The sequence below is a fragment of the Peromyscus maniculatus genome, chromosome 5 (genome assembly GCF_049852395.1).
Source record: "Peromyscus maniculatus bairdii isolate BWxNUB_F1_BW_parent chromosome 5, HU_Pman_BW_mat_3.1, whole genome shotgun sequence".
NCBI classification, from domain to species: domain Eukaryota; kingdom Metazoa; phylum Chordata; class Mammalia; order Rodentia; family Cricetidae; genus Peromyscus; species Peromyscus maniculatus.
In genome coordinates this window covers 104,061,407-104,079,320 of record NC_134856.1, presented here as the reverse complement: position 1 = coordinate 104,079,320, position 17,914 = coordinate 104,061,407, and the positions used below count along the sequence as shown (strand labels likewise).

At 48.5% G+C, this 17,914-nt stretch overlaps 1 protein-coding gene and 1 non-coding gene across 4 annotated transcripts; both read left to right on the top strand.

The window, feature by feature from the left end:
• Window positions 1-341: 341 nt before the first annotated feature.
• Window positions 342-414, top strand: Trnav-aac (transfer RNA valine (anticodon AAC)). The gene has a single exon. It is a non-coding gene; the product is annotated as a tRNA-Val (tRNA).
• A 1,922-nt stretch (window positions 415-2,336) lies between these two features.
• Prss16 (serine protease 16) lies at window positions 2,337-17,196 on the top strand. Of its 3 annotated transcripts, XM_076573008.1 has the most exons (16): window positions 2,379-2,519; window positions 2,612-2,794; window positions 5,373-5,480; window positions 8,350-8,695; window positions 9,208-9,287; window positions 9,359-9,525; window positions 10,267-10,366; window positions 10,467-10,596; window positions 11,706-11,829; window positions 12,006-12,083; window positions 12,161-12,208; window positions 12,652-12,942; window positions 13,849-13,990; window positions 15,892-16,071; window positions 16,149-16,294; window positions 16,409-17,196. In XM_076573008.1, exons 5-16 carry the CDS (start codon window positions 9,221-9,223, stop codon window positions 16,463-16,465), a joined length of 1,530 nt encoding a protein of 509 aa, XP_076429123.1. In that variant the 5' UTR covers window positions 2,379-2,519; window positions 2,612-2,794; window positions 5,373-5,480; window positions 8,350-8,695; window positions 9,208-9,220; the 3' UTR covers window positions 16,466-17,196. The 3 variants fall into 3 exon arrangements, with proteins under 3 accessions (XP_006988917.1, XP_042134627.1, XP_076429123.1); XM_006988855.4 differs by lacking the exon at window positions 2,612-2,794 and having other exon boundaries at window positions 2,337-2,421; XM_042278693.2 differs by lacking the exon at window positions 2,612-2,794 and having other exon boundaries at window positions 2,375-2,519.
• Window positions 17,197-17,914: the final 718 nt, after the last annotated feature.

Below are 17,914 nucleotides of genomic sequence, written 5' to 3'. Positions count from 1 at the left end.
GAAAGAATTGCAGTTGTACAGGGCCCTTACCTGTTTCGCGGTTAGTCTTTGGGTTTCGCCACAAATTTAAGAATCAAAAGAATGAAGACCATAGGATCTTTGTTGCTTGGTTGGTTATTTGGGGTTTGTTTGTTTTTTGTTATTGGTTTTTTGAGACGGCGTTTCTCTGTATCCCTGGCTGTCCTGGATGGAACTCACTGTGTAGACCAGGCTGGCCTCCAACTCAGAGATCCATTTACCTCTGTCTGCTAAATTCTGGGATTAAAGGTGTGTGCCACCATGGCCCAGAGAGTAAGATCCATTTTTATCTAGTTGAGAAAAGCCAAGGGACACCACAAGGTGTTTCCGTAGTGTAGTGGTTATCACATTCGCCTAACACGCGAAAGGTCCCCGGTTCGAAACCGGGCGGAAACAGGTTTTTGCCCAGCGCAGCTGCATTTTAACTACTGACCAGCAAAATAGGTCGTTCACAGAAATGGAAGCAGAGATGTAACAGTGCAGACTCAAGCGAATTGTTTCGGACTTTCTTCTTCAGTGTCATTTATGCTTTGGGTTTTTTGTTGTTTTGGTTTGTTTGGTTTTTTTATTTTTAGTGATACTGTTTTTGAGACAGTCTCTGTAGCAATACTGTTTCCACATCACTAATTTTAAAAAGTGTTTTTCCTTTAAAAATAATTAGTGATGGGGAGATGGCTCAGCAATTAAGAGCATTTGTTGAGAGTTTAATTCTCAGAACCCAGGTCACATAGCTCCTGCACTCACACGCAGACACACACACAATTTTTAAAAATAAATGTTCAAGAAATTTTTTAAAATAAAGAAAATCACGTTATTGTAATGAAAAGTTAGGTTTTTATTTATTTATGACTTCACTAGACTGGTTGGGTGTTTTGCTTGTTTGTTTGGGTTTTGTTTATTTGTGGTTTTTTTTGTTGGTTTTTTTTTTTTTTTTTTTTTTGAGATAGGGTCGTGTATCTCTGGCTGGCCTGAAACTTACAGGTATCTATCTATGTTTACCTCTCAACTAAGGGAAGTACAGGCACAGGCTAGGATGCCCCACTGTGGGGAATATTTTGTGCAGAGAAAATTATGGAAACAAGATGTGTTAAATACCTTGAGTTAGGGATGATTAAACAGTGACAAATGCCCTTTGTCAAATATGAGAAGTCTAAGTTCTGTTTTATTCAGGCATTATCTTTGTCATTTATGTTGCTCTTACCTGCAATTCTGTGTGTTCTATGACGTGGTATATCCTCAATGTTATGCAGTAAATGGTAACCTTTAAAGTGTTGGTTCCTTTACATATGTGTTTTACTAGATGTAACAACAGCAACAAAAAAATTCTGATGTTTAAAAATGCACTCAAGGGGCTGGAGAGATGCTTCAGCAGTTAGGTGTAGTTCCAGAGGCCAGCAGGTTGATTCCCAGTACCTACATGAAATGTTTTAAAAATAAATACCCAAAGAGCCAACAAAATGTCAACAGGTAAAGGCACCTGCCGCCAAGCCTGAGGACCTACATCAAACCCCAGGTCCTGCACAGTAGAAGGAGAGGGCGATCTGGACAGCTTTCCTCCGACCTCCACCCAGGTGTCCAAACAGGATTTTTAAAAACACACCCACGGTCAATCTTTTCACACATGTTTACTGAATGTTTTACTCTGTCTTCAGAACTGTTCAGTGCCCTGGGGATGGGGCAGGGGCATCATCATGAACAGAAATTATCATGGGAGTCAGTTGGTAGTGGAAAAGGGAAACAGGACAGAGGAAGAGGAAAGAGGAAGAGGAAAGAAAGGGGGTAAGGTGAAAAGGGGGGGGAGGGGGAAAGGGAAGGGGGAAGGGAAAGAAAAGGGAAGGGAAAGGGGTCAATGATAAAATGAGTAGGTGTTCAGGCAGAGAATTAAGAAAAGACTCAGCATTTCATTGCAGCTTTAGACCTTTCTTTGCAGTGTGTGCCTGGGTGTGGAATAGCTGCACGGAGATTTTTAATAGGACAGAAAAGGTCTGTAGACACTACCTCCGGCCCGTGCAGGGGATGGAGCTGCAACCTTAGCGTTCTTAGCGCCACCCTCTAGCCAACCACATGAGGACTCAACTTTCTAAAAATTCTATAAGAACAAATAAATATTCGTGTTCGTGCTTTTAAAGAAAACGCTTCTTCCCTTGCCAAAAGATTTTTGTTCAGCTAGTCTTGACAGCCGCCAGGCAGCATTGCTTTTACGAGTCTTCCTGAGTCTCCTCTCTCCACAGAGCAGGGCTAAGTTTACAGAGCGGTTTCAGCAAAAAGGAACTTCTCTTATCCTGGAGGAAATGCCTCTTAAACTTGCCTGTTCCAACATCCACCAGAGACGCTTCCCCCTTCCAACCCAGAATCCGGAGACCTTGAGAAGGATCAGGAAGAAGCTGGTTGCAAGCGCTTAAGGTATAAATGGGGTTGTGGAGAAGCCCTGGAGCCTGAGGACTCCTCTCCCTTCAGGAAGAGAGAACCCAGCGGTTCCTCGGCATCGGGAGGCCACTAGGGTTTGTATGTCTGCTGCTTCATTTCGCAGTGTTTTTTTTTTTTCTAACTTTATTTTATTTTATTTTGAGACCCAGTCTTATACTCTTTGTAGCCCACACTGGCAGTGAACTCGTAGTTATTTCTCCTGCCTCAATCTCCAGAATGAACCACCGCACGAGGCTTCACTTGCCGATTTTATTATACTTCACTATCTGGCTCCTTTCTCTTTCCTGAAGAGTAAGCCTGTGCGGTCCTGATCATTGTCTCTGGATTCCAGAGTGCCCACACTTTCATGGTAGGTGGCTTAGTCCTTTAATTCAGTAAACGAGGGTAAAGCAAAAGATGTGCAACCTAATTTCTGCGGATTCTCTGGTCTTCCTGAAGGGGACCACGAAGATCCTCTGGGTGTCTGACAAACGGAATTTCTGATGTTTTCTTCTTTCCAGAAGATTATTCTGAACAGGAATCAGCTGGCTTTGTCTGGGGTGCAGTGTAGTGGAGCGGGAGTGTGGAAAGAGCAGGCGTGGGGTAACAGCCCTGAGACCTGCTTCTCAGACATCCTAGGATGCTTCCCCATCTCGCCTGCTTCCTGCCGCGGGAGGACTCTTCCCCTCCCCCGGCTCCAGAAGAGCGGTTCTGCTCCAGGACAGTAGCGGCTGTCGAGTACAAAACTGAGTGGTGTCCTGAGCCTGCCCTCAGTGCGCACAGGCTGCTGCGCTCCAAAGGACGCATGCTGAGCGGGAGTCAGCAGTCTGCGGGCTCGACCAGCGGTTCTGCTTCTAGGACAGACGCCCTGGGGCGAAGGCCATTCAAGTGGGGGTTAAAGGGATATCGACTCTTTAAGGAACGAACATCGGTGGCAAGTGCGCGCTCTCCGTGTTTCTTTTTCTTTCTTTCTTTCTTTTTTTTCTTTTCTTTTCTTTTTTCTTTTTCTTTTTTTTTTTTTTCTTTTTTGGTTTGTTTCCTTTCTCGGGCCTCCATGACCTCTGTCGTAGACCATCTGCCCCAAAGCAGTCTGGCCTGGAAATGATTCAGTAGTCCTGGGGAGCCTTAAATGAGCGCCAGTCCTCCAGCGGCTGCTTCCCAAAGTGCTAGAATAACTTGTGTGAATAACCACGCCCTACTCCCCCCCCCCCAGCCATTTGTTGCTGCTGTTGTTTTGTTTTTGTTTTGTTTTGGTGGCTGTTGTTTGGGAAGGAGCGTGGGTGGCGAGCTCGGCCTGAGCACTCAGGATGCCTTGCTTTGCTTTGGTTTCGAAGGCTGTTTTCAGTAGAAAGAAAATTCAAGCCAACGATGCGGAACTGAGTTTAGTCATTTTACCCTTAACTGAGTTGAGCCCTGAAGTTTCAAATGTCGTTCTCCCTAATTTTGAAAACTTCATAGTTTTCATACACACTTTTCATAACTATTTTTATTCTAAGCTCGAACAATAGTTGCTCTTCCTATATAATTGCTGATACTTTTAAAAGGGTGAAGAATGGTTCTGGCATGCTTGTGTGTGTGTGTGTGTGTGTGTGTGTGTGTGTGTGTGTGTGTGTATACGTGAGCGATAGGAAATAAATGATGACACCAACCAAAGTGGAGGGCTAGCAAGAGCAACCAAGGTTCCAGTGAGCAGCAGACAAACCTTTTATCAAAGTACACTGGACCGAAGGTGTGAGAACCACACCAGGACACCTTTCACCATTTGCTCTTTACAATCGCACCAACGAGAAAAGGCATCTTGGACCCTAGTCCTAGACAAAGAAATAAATCCAGTAGCATACATAAAGAAAAAAAAAATAGTAAGACATCGTGCCCTCGAGCCACAGCAGCCCAGCGGAGAGGGGGTGATTCTCATGACTCTGGTGGGGAGTCTTGGTGAGCTGGCACCGTCTACCAAACCCAGTCGGTTCACTGGGGAAAGCGAGAAGAGTGGACAATAGCAGACCAGCTGCCCCTGCCTGTGACGTCTCTGCTCCCGTGCCCCAGCAGTGCCCTCCGCCTTCTCCCGGGATTGTGTGGGGCCCCAGGCTCTGCAACCTGAAGCGTACCAGTCAGGAAGAATTTCCTGCTGCAGGTCCGCTAAGTCCCGCGGGGCAGGACAGCAGGATAAACTGTCCCTGGGCTCTCATTTTCGTAATTCATCGCTACAACCTTCAGAAATGTTGAAAACTTTGTCCATCTCCCTCTCTCCTTACTCATTTCCACTGCTGTTTTTTGTTCTTTGGTTGTTGTTTTAATGTACTCCTTTCAGGAATTTCCTGTCCCCATGAGGAATTTTAAAACGAAAACACTCCACCTTGGCAGCTTTTTCGTGTGTGGGGAGAGTCAGCCAGGCTGATTTCTGAAAATATCGTGCCCTGTCCAACCCCCTCCCCAGCTCATTCAGTGCCTGGAGAACCCCTGGCCCAGTAGCCTCTTATCCTGGTCCCCACCACCACCTGTTCCTTAGCCTTTGTGCATCAAAAATGCTCCACTTTGTGAAGATGACCGGGTGGAAGCAATCAGACTCTCCAGATGTCTGGTGTCCACCCCACCCACAACCCAACCTCTAGGATTGTTCTGGAAGCTGTATGCTGTTCCTGGTTAAAATAACAAAACAGGTCTGATTCTGAGAGAGCTTCTATTTCTGATGTCAGTATTGCAGACAGATTCATAAATAATGGTCAAATCTTCTTCTTGTGTACATTTCTAAGAAACAGAACTATCTGGTTTGTAAGTAAACATGACCAGGGATCTACCTAGTGTTGACCGCACCTGTGGTTCCTTCCCAGCTCCACTGTCTTTGTCTTGTCCTGGCACTGTGTGATCCAGTACCGGTTCCGACTCCAGCCAGTGGGTCCAAGTGGAAAGTTTTTCGTGTTTACTCCTCATTTCGTTGTCTTTTCCAGACTCTGCTCCCAGCATTTGTGGATTTATAGTGTATATAGCTCCAGTCTCAGTCCTTGATTCCATTCCATGGAAATAACAAGTATGCTGTACACTCTCCTGATTGTCTTGTAAGTTAGGCTTTCTCTTACAGAAACGTATAATATAAACTTATTTTATCTATATAAAAATAAACTATTACATCATCTTGATTTATTGAGCAGATTATAAATTCTGAAAAATTTGATACAATCATTGTGAAAAATTAAATGCAGGATGAAAACATTTATTTTATTTGTTTTACTTTTTAAAGAATTTATTTTATTTTGACATATTTTAATTATGTATATATGTGTGTATGTGCATGTGCACGTGAGTTAGGTGGGTGCCTGTGGAGGCCAAAGTCCTTAGAACACCCTGGTTCTCCTTTTAAATGGCTTTAATTTATATATTTGTGTATGTGTATATGTATACACATATAATTAAGAACACTCATACAAAGCTGGGTGTTGTAGTGCATGCCTTTAATCCTGGCTCTCGGGAAGCAGAGGGAGGGAGATCTCTATGAGTTCAAGGCTAGCTTGGTGTACAGAGCAAGTTCCAAGAGAGCCAGGGCTGTTATACAAAGAACCCCTGTCTCACAAAACCAAAAAAGAGAAAAAGAGGAAGAGGAGCAGGAGAAAGAGGAGGAGGTGGAGGACTCATACAGTAGCCGGCTTTTATACACCGTTCTCTAATGGTGGCTGTACCTCCACATTCTCCTTCCTCTACCTTGCCCCTACCCCCCACTTCCTTTAGCCCTTTCTGTTCTTTATTTCTAGAACTGCCAGGGCCCGGGGCCATTCTGTCCCCTCAGTTGTCCACAAGGAACTTGGCCCTGCGACGATGGTTGCCTCAGAGAACCAGCGTTTCATAAGAAATGTCAGTTCTTCAGTAAATACCTAGTTAGGACATCTCGTGATGAGGTAGCTTAGCAACCAAGCAAGGGACCCTGACCACTAACCTCCTCACCCTGCCAACATCCTGCACAGACGCCCTGCAGCTGCACAAGCCTGAGCTAGTTAGAATAAAGATTTCCTGCCTTCCCCCACCCTCCAAGAGCTATATAAGCCCTCATGAAAAAAATAAAATTTTGCAGCTTGATTAAAACCCTGTCTTGCTGTCTTGCTTTGTGTCTCCTGGCCTTTTCATTCCATCCTTTAGGTGGTCGGGAGCCCTGCTGGCCAGGGCATATAACCCCCTTCATACCACTTCTGTTTTATCCCCTTTCCCTTGAGGCCACCCTCTCATGTCACCTTGCTAGTTTCCTGACTTCTCTGGATATTCTAACTTAAACAAACATCTAAAGATTCAAATCTAACATCCACATGAGACAAAGCATATTTGTCTTTCTGGTTACCTCATCAGGGATGACTATTTCTAGCTTCATCCACTTACTAGTGAATTTCATAATTGCATTTTTTTCTTTACAACTAAGTAATATATCATTGCAAAAATGTACCACTACTTTGTTATCCATTCATCAGCTGATGGACTTCCAGGCTGTTTCTATTTCCTGGCTGTTGTGATTAAAGCAACAATGAAGATATATGAACAAGTATCTCTATAGTAGATGGTAGGGTTCTCTGAGCATTTGCCTGAGAGTGGTGTATCTGGATCATGTGATAGATCTATTTCTAGTCATTTGAGGAAACTCTACGCTGATTTCCATAGTGGTTGTACCAGTCTACTCTCCTTTCCCCACATGCATGCCAACATTTGTTGCCCTTTTTTTCTTTTTAATTTTAGCCATTCTGGGTGGAGTAAGATGAAATCACAAAGCAGATTTAATTTACATTTTCCTGATGGCTAAGGATGTCGAACATTTAAAAAATATTTCTCTGCCACTTGTACTTCTTTTGAAAATTCTGTTTTAGTTCTATGCCCTGATTTTTAATTGTCATTTGTTTTCTTGGCATTTAGATTTTTAGGTTTCTTATTATTTTTGATACTAATCTTCTTTCAGATGTATAGCCAGTAAACAGGTTTTTTCCCATGCTGTAGGCTGCCTCTTTACATATAGAAAAGTTCCATATGGTTGTTGGAGGTGATTGACTTGCCACTGCTTGGGGATAGAGCGTCCTAATGAAAGCTTGGACTCTGAGGGGGCAGCTGACAAACTTGTGAAATAAAGCAATTAGTGGGGCTGGAACAAGCCCAAGAGTGAGGGGGTATGGAATGAAATTGTGGCGGCAACGGGGTTGGGTTATGCGGAGTTTCAAAGGCCACTTGAAATGCTCTAGATTTTACTTTGAGTGAGATGGAGTTGGGAGTGTGTCCTGAACCACGAAGGGAATAGCTGGCCCCATATTTAATGGAATCTCCTGTCTGCTAAGTGGAAATGAGCATGTGGCAGAAAGCACCCTTTAAGAGGCTGCTTAGACAAGTCAGTCGTGGCTCAAAAGTGAGACCACTGAAGCATGAGAAGTCACCAAATCCTTGGTACAGTTTTAAAGAAGATCTAGCAAAATTAATTAATGAATTATTGTCACAAGTAATTACAATGTACGCTGTTGGTAGAATTTAGTGTTTAGCAAAGAAAGAGAGATTAATCCCAAGCTTACTGGAGCTTACTTTCTAGTTAGAGGGACAGCAAACTGTATGTATGCATATATGTATGTATGATACTTCTCATAGTTAGGACCTGAAGAAATGGCTCAGCAGTTCAGAATACTTGTTGCTCTTGGAGAAGACCCAGCTTTGCTTCCTACATGGTAGCTAACTATCATCTATAACTCTAGTTCCAGGGGACCTCATACCCTCTTCGGACCTCCATGGACATTAGGCACATGCACAGTGCATGTACACACAAATAGGCAAAGTATTCACACATCTATTTTTTTTTTAATCTAAATACTTCCCATAGTTCCTGGAAAAGGAATAAAACATCGAGCTGGATAAAAGGGATAAAGAAGGGCCAGACCACTGGCAACTAAACATTTTTTTTTTCTTGTATCCCAGGCTGCCCTCACACTTGCTTTGTGTAGCTGAAGATGACTGAACTTCTGATCCCCACCTCCACCTCCAGAGTGATGGTGGTGTCCCAGCCTTACATCACCACACCTGGAGGCTAATTTGGTGCTGGAGATCGAGCCCAGCATGCCATGCGCCATAGACAGGCAAAAGTTCTACCACATCCCAGCTCATTTTGCCTTTGTAAAAACTGTTCTTTCTGAACACTGAAGATTAAAGGTTAAGGAACAAACCCCACGGATTTATGAAGAAACGGCAACTCGCAGAGAGGACAAGCCGAGACCTGTTGTGTTCATACACTGTAGGGAGCTTAAAGGAAACAGCAGGACTGTAGGTCAGAGCGGTTGGTGGAGTAACATGGGAGGCCTGGAGGCAGAGAAGAACAGAGAGGAGACTGATTGTTGGGACAACCAAAGACGTGCTGAGAGGCAGGGAGGAAAGACTAAGGATGAGGGGGAGAGTGTGCATGAGGAGGCACTGAGCTAGAGAGGGAAGAACTAGAAGACAGAAATGGCGGGGGGGGGGGGGGGGGGGGGGGGGGGGGGGGGGGGATCCACAGGGAAAAGGCGAGGACTGTGGCGAGGGGGAAACGGGAGCACAGAGAGGAGCTGGAGGGGCCGGAGGAGAAGAAAGCTGGGTACAGGGAGGATTGCCAAGGCAGCCAGCCTCTCCAGACTCTGGCGTCTGGCTATGCTTTAGCGGTTACTGAGGACGCCTAACCTGCCAGGAGTGGCGTCCCGAAAGAAACACGAGCTTCTCCTGAAAGCGAAGCCCAGCCCTGGGGACATATTATAGGTTTTCAGGGCTGGAAAAAGAGTAGGGTGCCTGGAACCCTTCTTTACACAGAGTACCGGACAGAATGGCAGTCAAGGCTCCCTGGTTCGGATTCTTGCTTCTGGTTTCCCTCTGGGGAATGTCAGCTCCAGGTAAGAGAGGGTTTCGGGTCAAGGGAGACCTACAGAGCCCAGCCTAACTCCCATGCCTTCCTGTTCCACAGCCTTGCTTCTCAGGCGCCTGAGAGAACACATTCAGAGATTTCAGGAGAGCTCTAGCCTGAATCCGGCCTTTGGTCTAGGCCAGGGTCTTGGGCCTGTCCCCAAACAAGGGTGGTTAGAGCAACCACTGGATCCCTTCAACACCTCCGACAGACGGACCTTCCTGCAGGTAAGGCTAATAGAGGAGGCCACTGTCCACTGGACTGTCTTGTCAGTCAACTTACTCTATATCTAGTCTGTGTCCCCCCCCCCCCCACTTCCTCATCCTCTGATTTCTGCCTTGCCCTGCACACCTGTAATTCCAGAACTTGGGAGAGGAAGGCTGCAGGATTGGGAGTTCAAGGTTAGCCTGGGCTCCATGGCCAGTTTAAGGCCAGTGTGGGTAGCATAGACTGAAAAAAAAAAAAAAAAAAAAACAGCAGATTTTAACATGTAGCTGGAATTCAAACTAGCCTTGAAACCAATAGCGACAACAGGTGTTAAAAATCACAAGAAGAAATAAAAAAAATTTACCTTTTTCCATTGCCTCCCCTGTATATAATCTCCAAAGGTTGCCCCACTATTTCTAAATCTACCTAGTCACTATTACTGCTCACAAAATAGCAGACGCCTACCATGCACCAGCCAGTTCCCTCTGTCCTGAGGATTTAAAAATAAAAACATCTTTTTTTTTTTTTTTTAAGAAAAAATACTTTATTGAGCACATTGCAAAAGCGCAGCAAGCTGGGAGTAACCAGAGTTCCCCCTTCTGCCTCCCGGGGCCCCGAATGTCGACTTTTACAGTTATGTGACCTAGACAAGCCCAGCCAAGGCACCACTAAGTAGAAGGCGAGGTTCCTTGGGAACAGGCTGGAGTGAGGGAGAAGGGAGTCAAGCTGTGTCATTTCCTCTCTCTCATTCCCACTCTCAGCGGTACTGGGTGAATGATCAACACAGAGCCAGCCAAGATGCACCCGTATTTCTGCACATAGGGGGTGAGGGCAGCCTCGGGCCTGGCTCAGTGATGGCAGGTAAGAAGCAAGCTTTCCGGAGCCGGAGGAGACTAGGAAGGGGAACTGTAGATGACAGTTCATAACTCACATCCACCTCTCTACCGTGTGCTCTTCACAGGGCACCCTGTAGCGCTGGCCCCTGCCTGGGGGGCCCTGGTGATAAGCCTGGAACACAGATTCTATGGTCTAAGTGTGCCTGCTGGGGGCCTGGAAATGGCCCAGCTTCGCTACCTGTCCAGCCGCCATGCGTGAGTGGGGATGAAGAAGGTGTTTAGAATCACAGGACTCCACAACTGTGTCTCTCTGCCACGGTTCACTATCCTCCGAGTCTCCGGCTTCCCCTTTCCCCTGTGTGTTTCACAGTCCCTTACACTTTCGCCTGCCATCTCTTAACTCTGCCTCTCTCTATTTCCACCTTTCTCTTGTCCTCCATTCTTGTCATTCTGTCAAGGCTAAGCTCTCACGTGGGCTGCTATTCCAGCCCACCAGAAGCTCTTAGCAACATTATAGCCGCATCCTGTTTCTGTCCTTGACTTCCATGTAGAAAATGGAATCCTGTCTGAGTGTAAATTGGGTCATGACGCTCAAGTCCATTCCTTACATCTCCCCTGCTGCTCAGAAGTCTTTGTAGGAGCCGCAGGTTCCCCAGTTAACTCTCACACTCACAGTAACTCGGCTACACTCCAGTTCTTGCTACACACTGGCAGATACACGCCAGTCTCAGGCTTTGGAATCTTGCCCTCTTCCAGAAGCGGCCTTTCCCCAGACGTTTTTATGTCTCTCCTGTGCGGCTCACTTCTGTTACCAGTCCTCACCAGTTCTTCCCCCAACCTCTCACCGGCTTCAGTGCTCTCAGCCAGGCTTATCTCTTCTTTCTGACTTTGTACCTCTCTTCTCCTACCGGTCTCCCTGACTCTCCCTGCCCTGACTCCGTCTCTGTGTCTCTCCTTCTCAATCTTCTCTATAGCTCAATTGGCTTCGAATGGGCAATCACATGGCACTGACTGAGAACCACCTCAGAAAATTTGAGGAAAGAAAGGACACCCCACTATCCTTCTCCTTTCTCTTTGGGTTTCTCCCAGCCCCCAGTTCTTAGCCCGTTCAGAACGCTCCTTCTTCTGAAGCGCCCTCCTTGACCACCCCAGCTTCTCTTTATTTTTATAAATTTTTAATCTAACGTGCTAGGAAACTTTTCCGTTCTCACCTAAAATGGGTATTTAAAGAAGGTAGGTGGGCCTTCTCCCTTGGCTTAGGCACGGAGAGTCATCGGGAAGAGACTGGAGCCCAGTTTAGGTTGTGGTCTGGGTCTGCACAGTGGCCCCCAGGGTTGGAGGGTCCAACCTGCGCTCTTTTGCAGGCTGGCTGACGTGGCGTCCGCCCGCCAGGCGCTCTCCCGCCTCCTCAACGTGTCCTCCTCCAGCCCCTGGATCTGCTTCGGAGGCTCCTACGCTGGCTCGCTGGCGACTTGGACCCGGTTGAAGGTCCCGGGAATTCCTTGGGTGGGCGGGGGTGGAGAGGTCTTCCTCCTGGGTCCGAACCAGGGGTATTGGGGCGCACTCCCACGCCTCTCCCTACCCACGCGGGTCCCTGGGGCCGGAGAGGGACCCCGGGCACGGGCACCCCTCCTCGTCCCAGGCTGACGCCCCTTCTTTCGTAGTTCCCCCACCTAGTCTTCGCCGCCGTCGCCTCCTCCGCACCGCTGAGCGCGGTGCTGGACTTCTACGCCTACAACGAGGTAAGACGTCAGCGGCGGGGGGGACTCGAGGGAACCCCAGAACCGCACTTCCCCGACACCCTTCCCTCCCGCCGCAGGTGGTGGCCAGAAGCTTGACGCAAGTGGCGATAGGCGGATCGCTGGAGGTAGGCGGGGGGCCTCAAGTGTGGAGGAGGGAGAGGGAGTGGGAAGAGCTCGGGGAAGCCCGGCCGGAATGGAGAGCAGCCTGAGCGAAGGCCTTAGCCCAGGGACGCCGGCAGGTTTTGGAACCGCTGGAACCGAAGACCAAACGCAGCATCCAGAGAGGAGGCGCCTCGTGGGGAAGGGGGTACTGAGCAGAGGGGAGGAGCCAGGAAAGGGCGGGGCCGAGGAGGGGCGTGGCAGGTTAGGGGAGGAGTTACCAGGGGGCGGGGCCTCTGGCGAGCCCTAGTCTAGTCTGCGGGAGTCAAAGCAGGAACCTAAAGGAGATGCGAGAGGGAGGGAAAATTGAGAGAACACGGACCTGGGCTGGGAACCGCCGCAAGAGGATGCAGTTCCAAGGAAGGGGAAATCCAGGCCCCCCGCGAACGTCGCTTCTCCGTTCCTGAAGTGCCTGGCGGCGGCCTCCGCAGCCTTCGCGGAGGTGGAGCGGCTGCTGCGCGCAGGTCCCGCAGCTCGGGCGGTGCTGAAGGAGGAGCTGAGCGCCTGCGGGTCGCTGGACCTGACTGAAGACCAGGGGGAGTTGCTGGGCGCGTTGCAGGCGCTGGTAGGAGGCACGGTGCAGTACGACGGGCAGGCCGGAGCGCCGCTAAGCGTGCGCCAGCTCTGCGGACTCCTCCTCGGGGTCTCCGGCAACCGCAGTCACTCCACGCCCTACCTCGGCCTTCGCCGGGCGGTGCAGGTAAGCTCTCCAGACCCGCGCGCGCGCAAGCCAGGGGTTAGAGGACCAAGGTTGCGCTCCCACCTCGGCTGAGCTCAGACAACCGAAGCCGTCCTCTTATCCTCAGATTCCTCATCAGTAAAATAAGGTTTGTGTACTTCACCTGGCTGATAATAACATGAGCTTCTTACGCAACCAAGCAGATGCTATACACCCAGTATACAAATGTTAGAGACCATGATTATTATCCCTTTCATCTTGTTATTTGTTCTTGGCCACAGCAGTGTCTGGCAAACAGCAAGTGCACAATAGTATTTAAGACTGAAGCGGGGTGGGGGGGCTCTTGAGATAAGAGTTCTAGGGATACCTCGTCCTACAATTATATTTCCGCCATCACTTTCCCTGCTCTAATTCTGGACCAAATTCTTTTTTTTTTTTAAAAAAAAGATTTATTTATTTATTATGTATACATCATGTATGATTGCAGGCCAGAAGAGGGCACCAGATCTCATCACAGGTGGTTGTGAGCCACCATGTGGTTGCTGGGAATTGAACTCAGGACCTCTGGAAGAGCAGTCAGTGCGCTTAACCTCTGAGCCATCTCTCCAGCCCCCAAATTCTTGAAGAGTACCTCACAAAATATATACATTTCTCAGGCGACAGGCACTATTATTACCCCACTTACAGAAGAGCAAATAGGTAAAATGATTAACTCTTACCCAGGGTCTTGTAGATGATAAGACCTTGGACATTTAGTTACAGGGACCTCCCTCCCACTGACTTCTGACACTCAAGAAAACTCAGGAACTCTCACTCTTGACTATAGCCCTACTATAGGCCTGTGGCGCCCTGGCTTGCTGGGAGAGGAGGAATGTGTCTATGTATGCATGCACGTGTGTATATATGCATGTGTGTATTGCCCCCTAGATAGTCTTGCGCAGCATGGGCCAGAGGTGTTTAAGCTTTTCCCGGGCAGAGACAGTGGCACAGCTGAGAACCACCGAACCTCAAGTGTCTGGCGTGGGGGACCGGCAGTGGTTGTACCAGACTTGCACTGAGTTCGGCTTCTGTGAGTGATCCCCCTAACTCTCAAACCAAAGGTGGTCTGAACTCGTGGTCACAACTTAACCAGACTCCTATGTAACCCCAGAGGTGTCTGGCTGGAGAGAGTAAACAGCCACCCGGTGTGACGTGCCTTCTGACACTCACACTCAGGTCTCAACCCGAGTGCCCCTTCCCGCTCCCTCCCTCCCTCCCTCCCTCCCTCCCTCCCTGGACTTCCTGTGTCCTATCCCAGAATGTCTCCAGCCTTGCTCAGTCACTGAGCTAGAAACTTTATCTTGATGCTTCCTACCCATTGTCCAGATGGCCTGTCAAGCACTGAGTCTTGACCACTCTGCAACCTGTCTTTACCCTTCTCTACTTCCTACTCTGTGGGCCTGCCAGAGGCACTGCACGCAGCTGCCTGGATCCCCAGCTGCCTGGATCTCCCGCTGCCTGGATCCCAGCCTCTTCGGGTCTCTGGTTTGCACTTCACCTCTGCAGTCTGGCTTCTACACCATAGCCAGAGAACTATTCCTACTCACGGGATTGCGTTTCAGTGACCCAAGGTTGGAGTTGCCAGGCAAAATACAGGATGACCAGTTGCATGTAAACCACAGCAAGCAAACAAACAAATATTGCAGATGAAAACTCAGATATCACGTGTACAAAAGTAATGGGCGTTTTGTGTGTCTGAATATAAGTATCCTGTGTCATTTGTCAAATCTGGTCATCCTACCCCAGAGTTCAGCCTCCGTTTTTTTTTTTTTTTTTCTTTTGGGGGACAGAATCTTACTATGTAGCCCAGGTTTACGTTAAACCCACAGTATTCCTCCTGCTTCGGCCTCTGAGCACTGACTTGACAGGCATATGCCACCATACCCAGCCCAGAATTGAGTCCTAAATCTTTCTGCACTCTGAAGACAAGCGAGTGTAGTAACATGAAGTAAGCTGTTCAAATTCTATTTCCTATCTGTGTACTCTTGGACAGATTCGGGCAAGTGCCTGTGCTTAGCCAGTTTCCACATCTATAAACTGAGAATAACAGCAGTACTTTTCTTACTGCTACTATTACACAGCTTTGTGTATTTTAGGCTGCCCAATACACCAGCCCCCTACAGCTTAGGAATTCAGCACTTCCTGTTCAGTGTGCTAGGGTGATCCATCCCCCTTCTGTACAGTTTGCTCATCTTCCAGTCTCACAAGACACCGTACTTCCCCATTATCTCCCACCGTGTCTCTAGACTAACTCCTGTGGCCACTTCTACTGCTCTGTGTTCTTTCGTGCAGTCTAACCTGCCTTTCCCCCATCTCCCCTTCTAAGGGCTCTAACAGCAGTGCATGGAATTATTTTGGCTGCCACTTTCTGCTCAATATTGCCCAACTTATGTCTGTGGTCAGCAAGTGGGGAAGGAGGGAAGGAAGGAAGGAAGGAAGGAAGGAAGGAAGGAAGGAAGGAAGGAAGGAAGGAAGGAAGGAAGGAAGGAAGGAGAGAAAGAATTCATGTGAGGCCGAGGAAGTCAGGTTTACCCAGGACAGTGTGAGCTGTGGATTTTAGGCAGGGGAGACATGATTCAGTTTGAGAACCAGTCATCCTGGATTCCCCCTTTGCTCTGAGCCTTCGCACATTCTCTTTTCCCTGTTGGTCACTCCTTCTTGTTCTGCTCATCCGTCCTCCTTCCCCGAGTCCTCCTCCTTGCAGGGTGCTCTCCCTGAGCCTATTGTGCTCTCTCTAGGAGCCCCGCCTCCTGACCTATGTTTCCATCATAGCCCTGGTCACCTAGGGATGTCATGATCCGGGATGTGTGGGCCTGTTTGGCAGAGCTCATGGAGGTCACTACTGGGGAGTGTTGTATAAATTATTATTGAAGGAGAGCAGAGGTCTGGCCATATGTATTCTTCATACTTAAAAGTACTTTCTTTCCACAGATGTCACCTGTGAGGGTCCTCGGTGTCCCTTCTCCCAGCTGCCAACACTGCCCTTCCAGCTAGATCTGTGTGAACAAGTGTTTGGTCTCTCAGCTGCATCTGTTGCCCAGGCTGTGGCCCAGACAAACTCCTATTATGGTGGCCAGACTCCCGGAGCCACCCAAGTGCTGTATGTGAACGGTGAGTGTGCCACCAGAAGCTGGCTCTACAATATCATTGTAGCCCCAGCTCAACACCATCCTCTCCTTTCTTTCCAGGGGACACGGATCCCTGGCATGTGCTGAGTGTAACACAGGACTTGGGGCCCTCTGAGCCAGCCCTTCTCATTCCTAGTGCCTCCCACTGCTTTGATATGGCGCCTATAAGGCCTTCAGACTCGCCCAGCCTCCGCCTGGGGCGCCAGGTAAGAGAAAAGGCTCTGAGTATTTTATATGCTCATTTACATACTTATTTGCATGAACCTTCTTTTCCCAGTGCCAGAGTTCTAACTTCCAGGATGCTCTGCACCTCTTCACAGAGAATCTTCCAGCAGTTACAGGTCTGGCTTAAAGATATAAAGAAGAGCCAGAATTGATGTGGGATCTAAACCCAGCCCTTCACCAGTCCCATCATGGCAACTGCATCCTGGCATTTTTCTTCACTGTACGAAAGAAAGCAGCTGGTTTGGAAGGAGGAAGTTCCTAGACTTGGGATTCAGTGCCTGTTCTGTGTGCTTGTTCTCCAGTCATCCTCACTGCCAACGACAAGTTGTGCTTTGTCGCAGTTCAGTGTAAATGTAGGCCAGTGGTTACTGTCCTTGCAGACATTGGTATTCTGCATGGTAAATGTCGGGGAAATATGGCTCTCCATGCTGGAGCCTTCTTCTCTCCAAGATCAGAATCTGGCTTGAATTCTGCCCTCTTGCTTCTGGACTGGGTACATACTGCCCATGACTCTCCACTTCCTAACCCTGTCTCGCCTGCGTCTTAGTCTGCAGTGGTTAATCATTGTCAACAGAATTAAAAATCACCATGGAAACAACTCTGGACTGTCTTTGAGGACCTTTCCAGCGAAGTTATACTGAAAAGAAAATCCACACCGGAAGTGGTGGTAACTTCCCACCCCTGAGGTCCCAAATGAATAAAAAGGGAAGCTGAGCCCCAGCCTTCTGACTGTGGGCGTGATGTGACCAGTGGTCTCATGCCCCTGCCACCATACCTTTGCCATTGTGATGGACTGTATCCCCTACCATGAGCCAAAACACACCCCTCCTTCCTTACACGTTTCTTGTCGGCAGGAAGGGGGCTAATACAGTCCGTTTCTGTCTTCTGTGTGTTTCCGTCTGGAGGAAATGGCTGTGCAGCTCTTCTCTCTCTCGGTCTCTCTTTTGGTCTTCCTTTTAGTGCCTTCCCCCCCTCCCCTCCCCACAATCAAATGTCACTCCCCAGTGCTTCGAGCTTCCTGCCTGAAATGTCTGAGTTCTGGCTCATCATCCCTGGTTTGGGGGTTAGTCCCAAAGCTAACCTCTTAGGCTGACCACAGCTCACTCCTCTAAGCAGCGGCCACCAAGGAGGAAGGAGCAAGCCCAGGAGAGTGACAACCTCTAAGGAGCAGGTTGGAAAGGAGGGAGGGCTGAGGGAAAAGTGTAACCAGAGGACATGTGCTGTCACTTAGGGCTAGCCTTAGTTCTGCTCACAGGAGCTACCCTGGATCCTGCATTGGCCTCTCACCACAGCTCCTCACCAGATCCAACCACCACACATCATCCATTTAGATACTTAGCATGTGTGCTGGCCTTGTGCATGGTGCGTCTGTTAAGGGAATCATGCCCTTCATACAGAATCCACATGCTTGGGCTGTCCCTCCTGCTCTGCTAGATGAGCCTGTGGATATCGTCTGCAGTCTTCCTTTCAGTCTGACACCTGGATGGCTTTGGTGTTGGTCTGTCCTCTCCCCTCAAGCGTTCTCAGAGCTTCTGGAGAGCACTCACCCTGGAGGGTGTTAAAGGAGCAGTCTCTTAGCAGTGATGTCATGGACAGCATCG

What these genes read in the sequence shown, in the direction of transcription:
- Prss16 (XM_006988855.4), top strand. Translation starts at nt 9,221, where the DNA reads ATGGCAGTCAAGGCTCCCTGGTTCGGATTCTTGCTTCTGGTTTCCCTC. An exon ending in CGACTTGGACCCGGTTGAAG is followed by an intron (nt 11,830 to 12,005) that starts GTCCCGGGAATT and finishes CTTCTTTCGTAG; the next exon opens with TTCCCCCACCTAGTCTTCGC. An exon ending in GCCTTCGCCGGGCGGTGCAG is followed by an intron (nt 12,943 to 13,848) that starts GTAAGCTCTCCA and finishes ATTGCCCCCTAG; the next exon opens with ATAGTCTTGCGCAGCATGGG.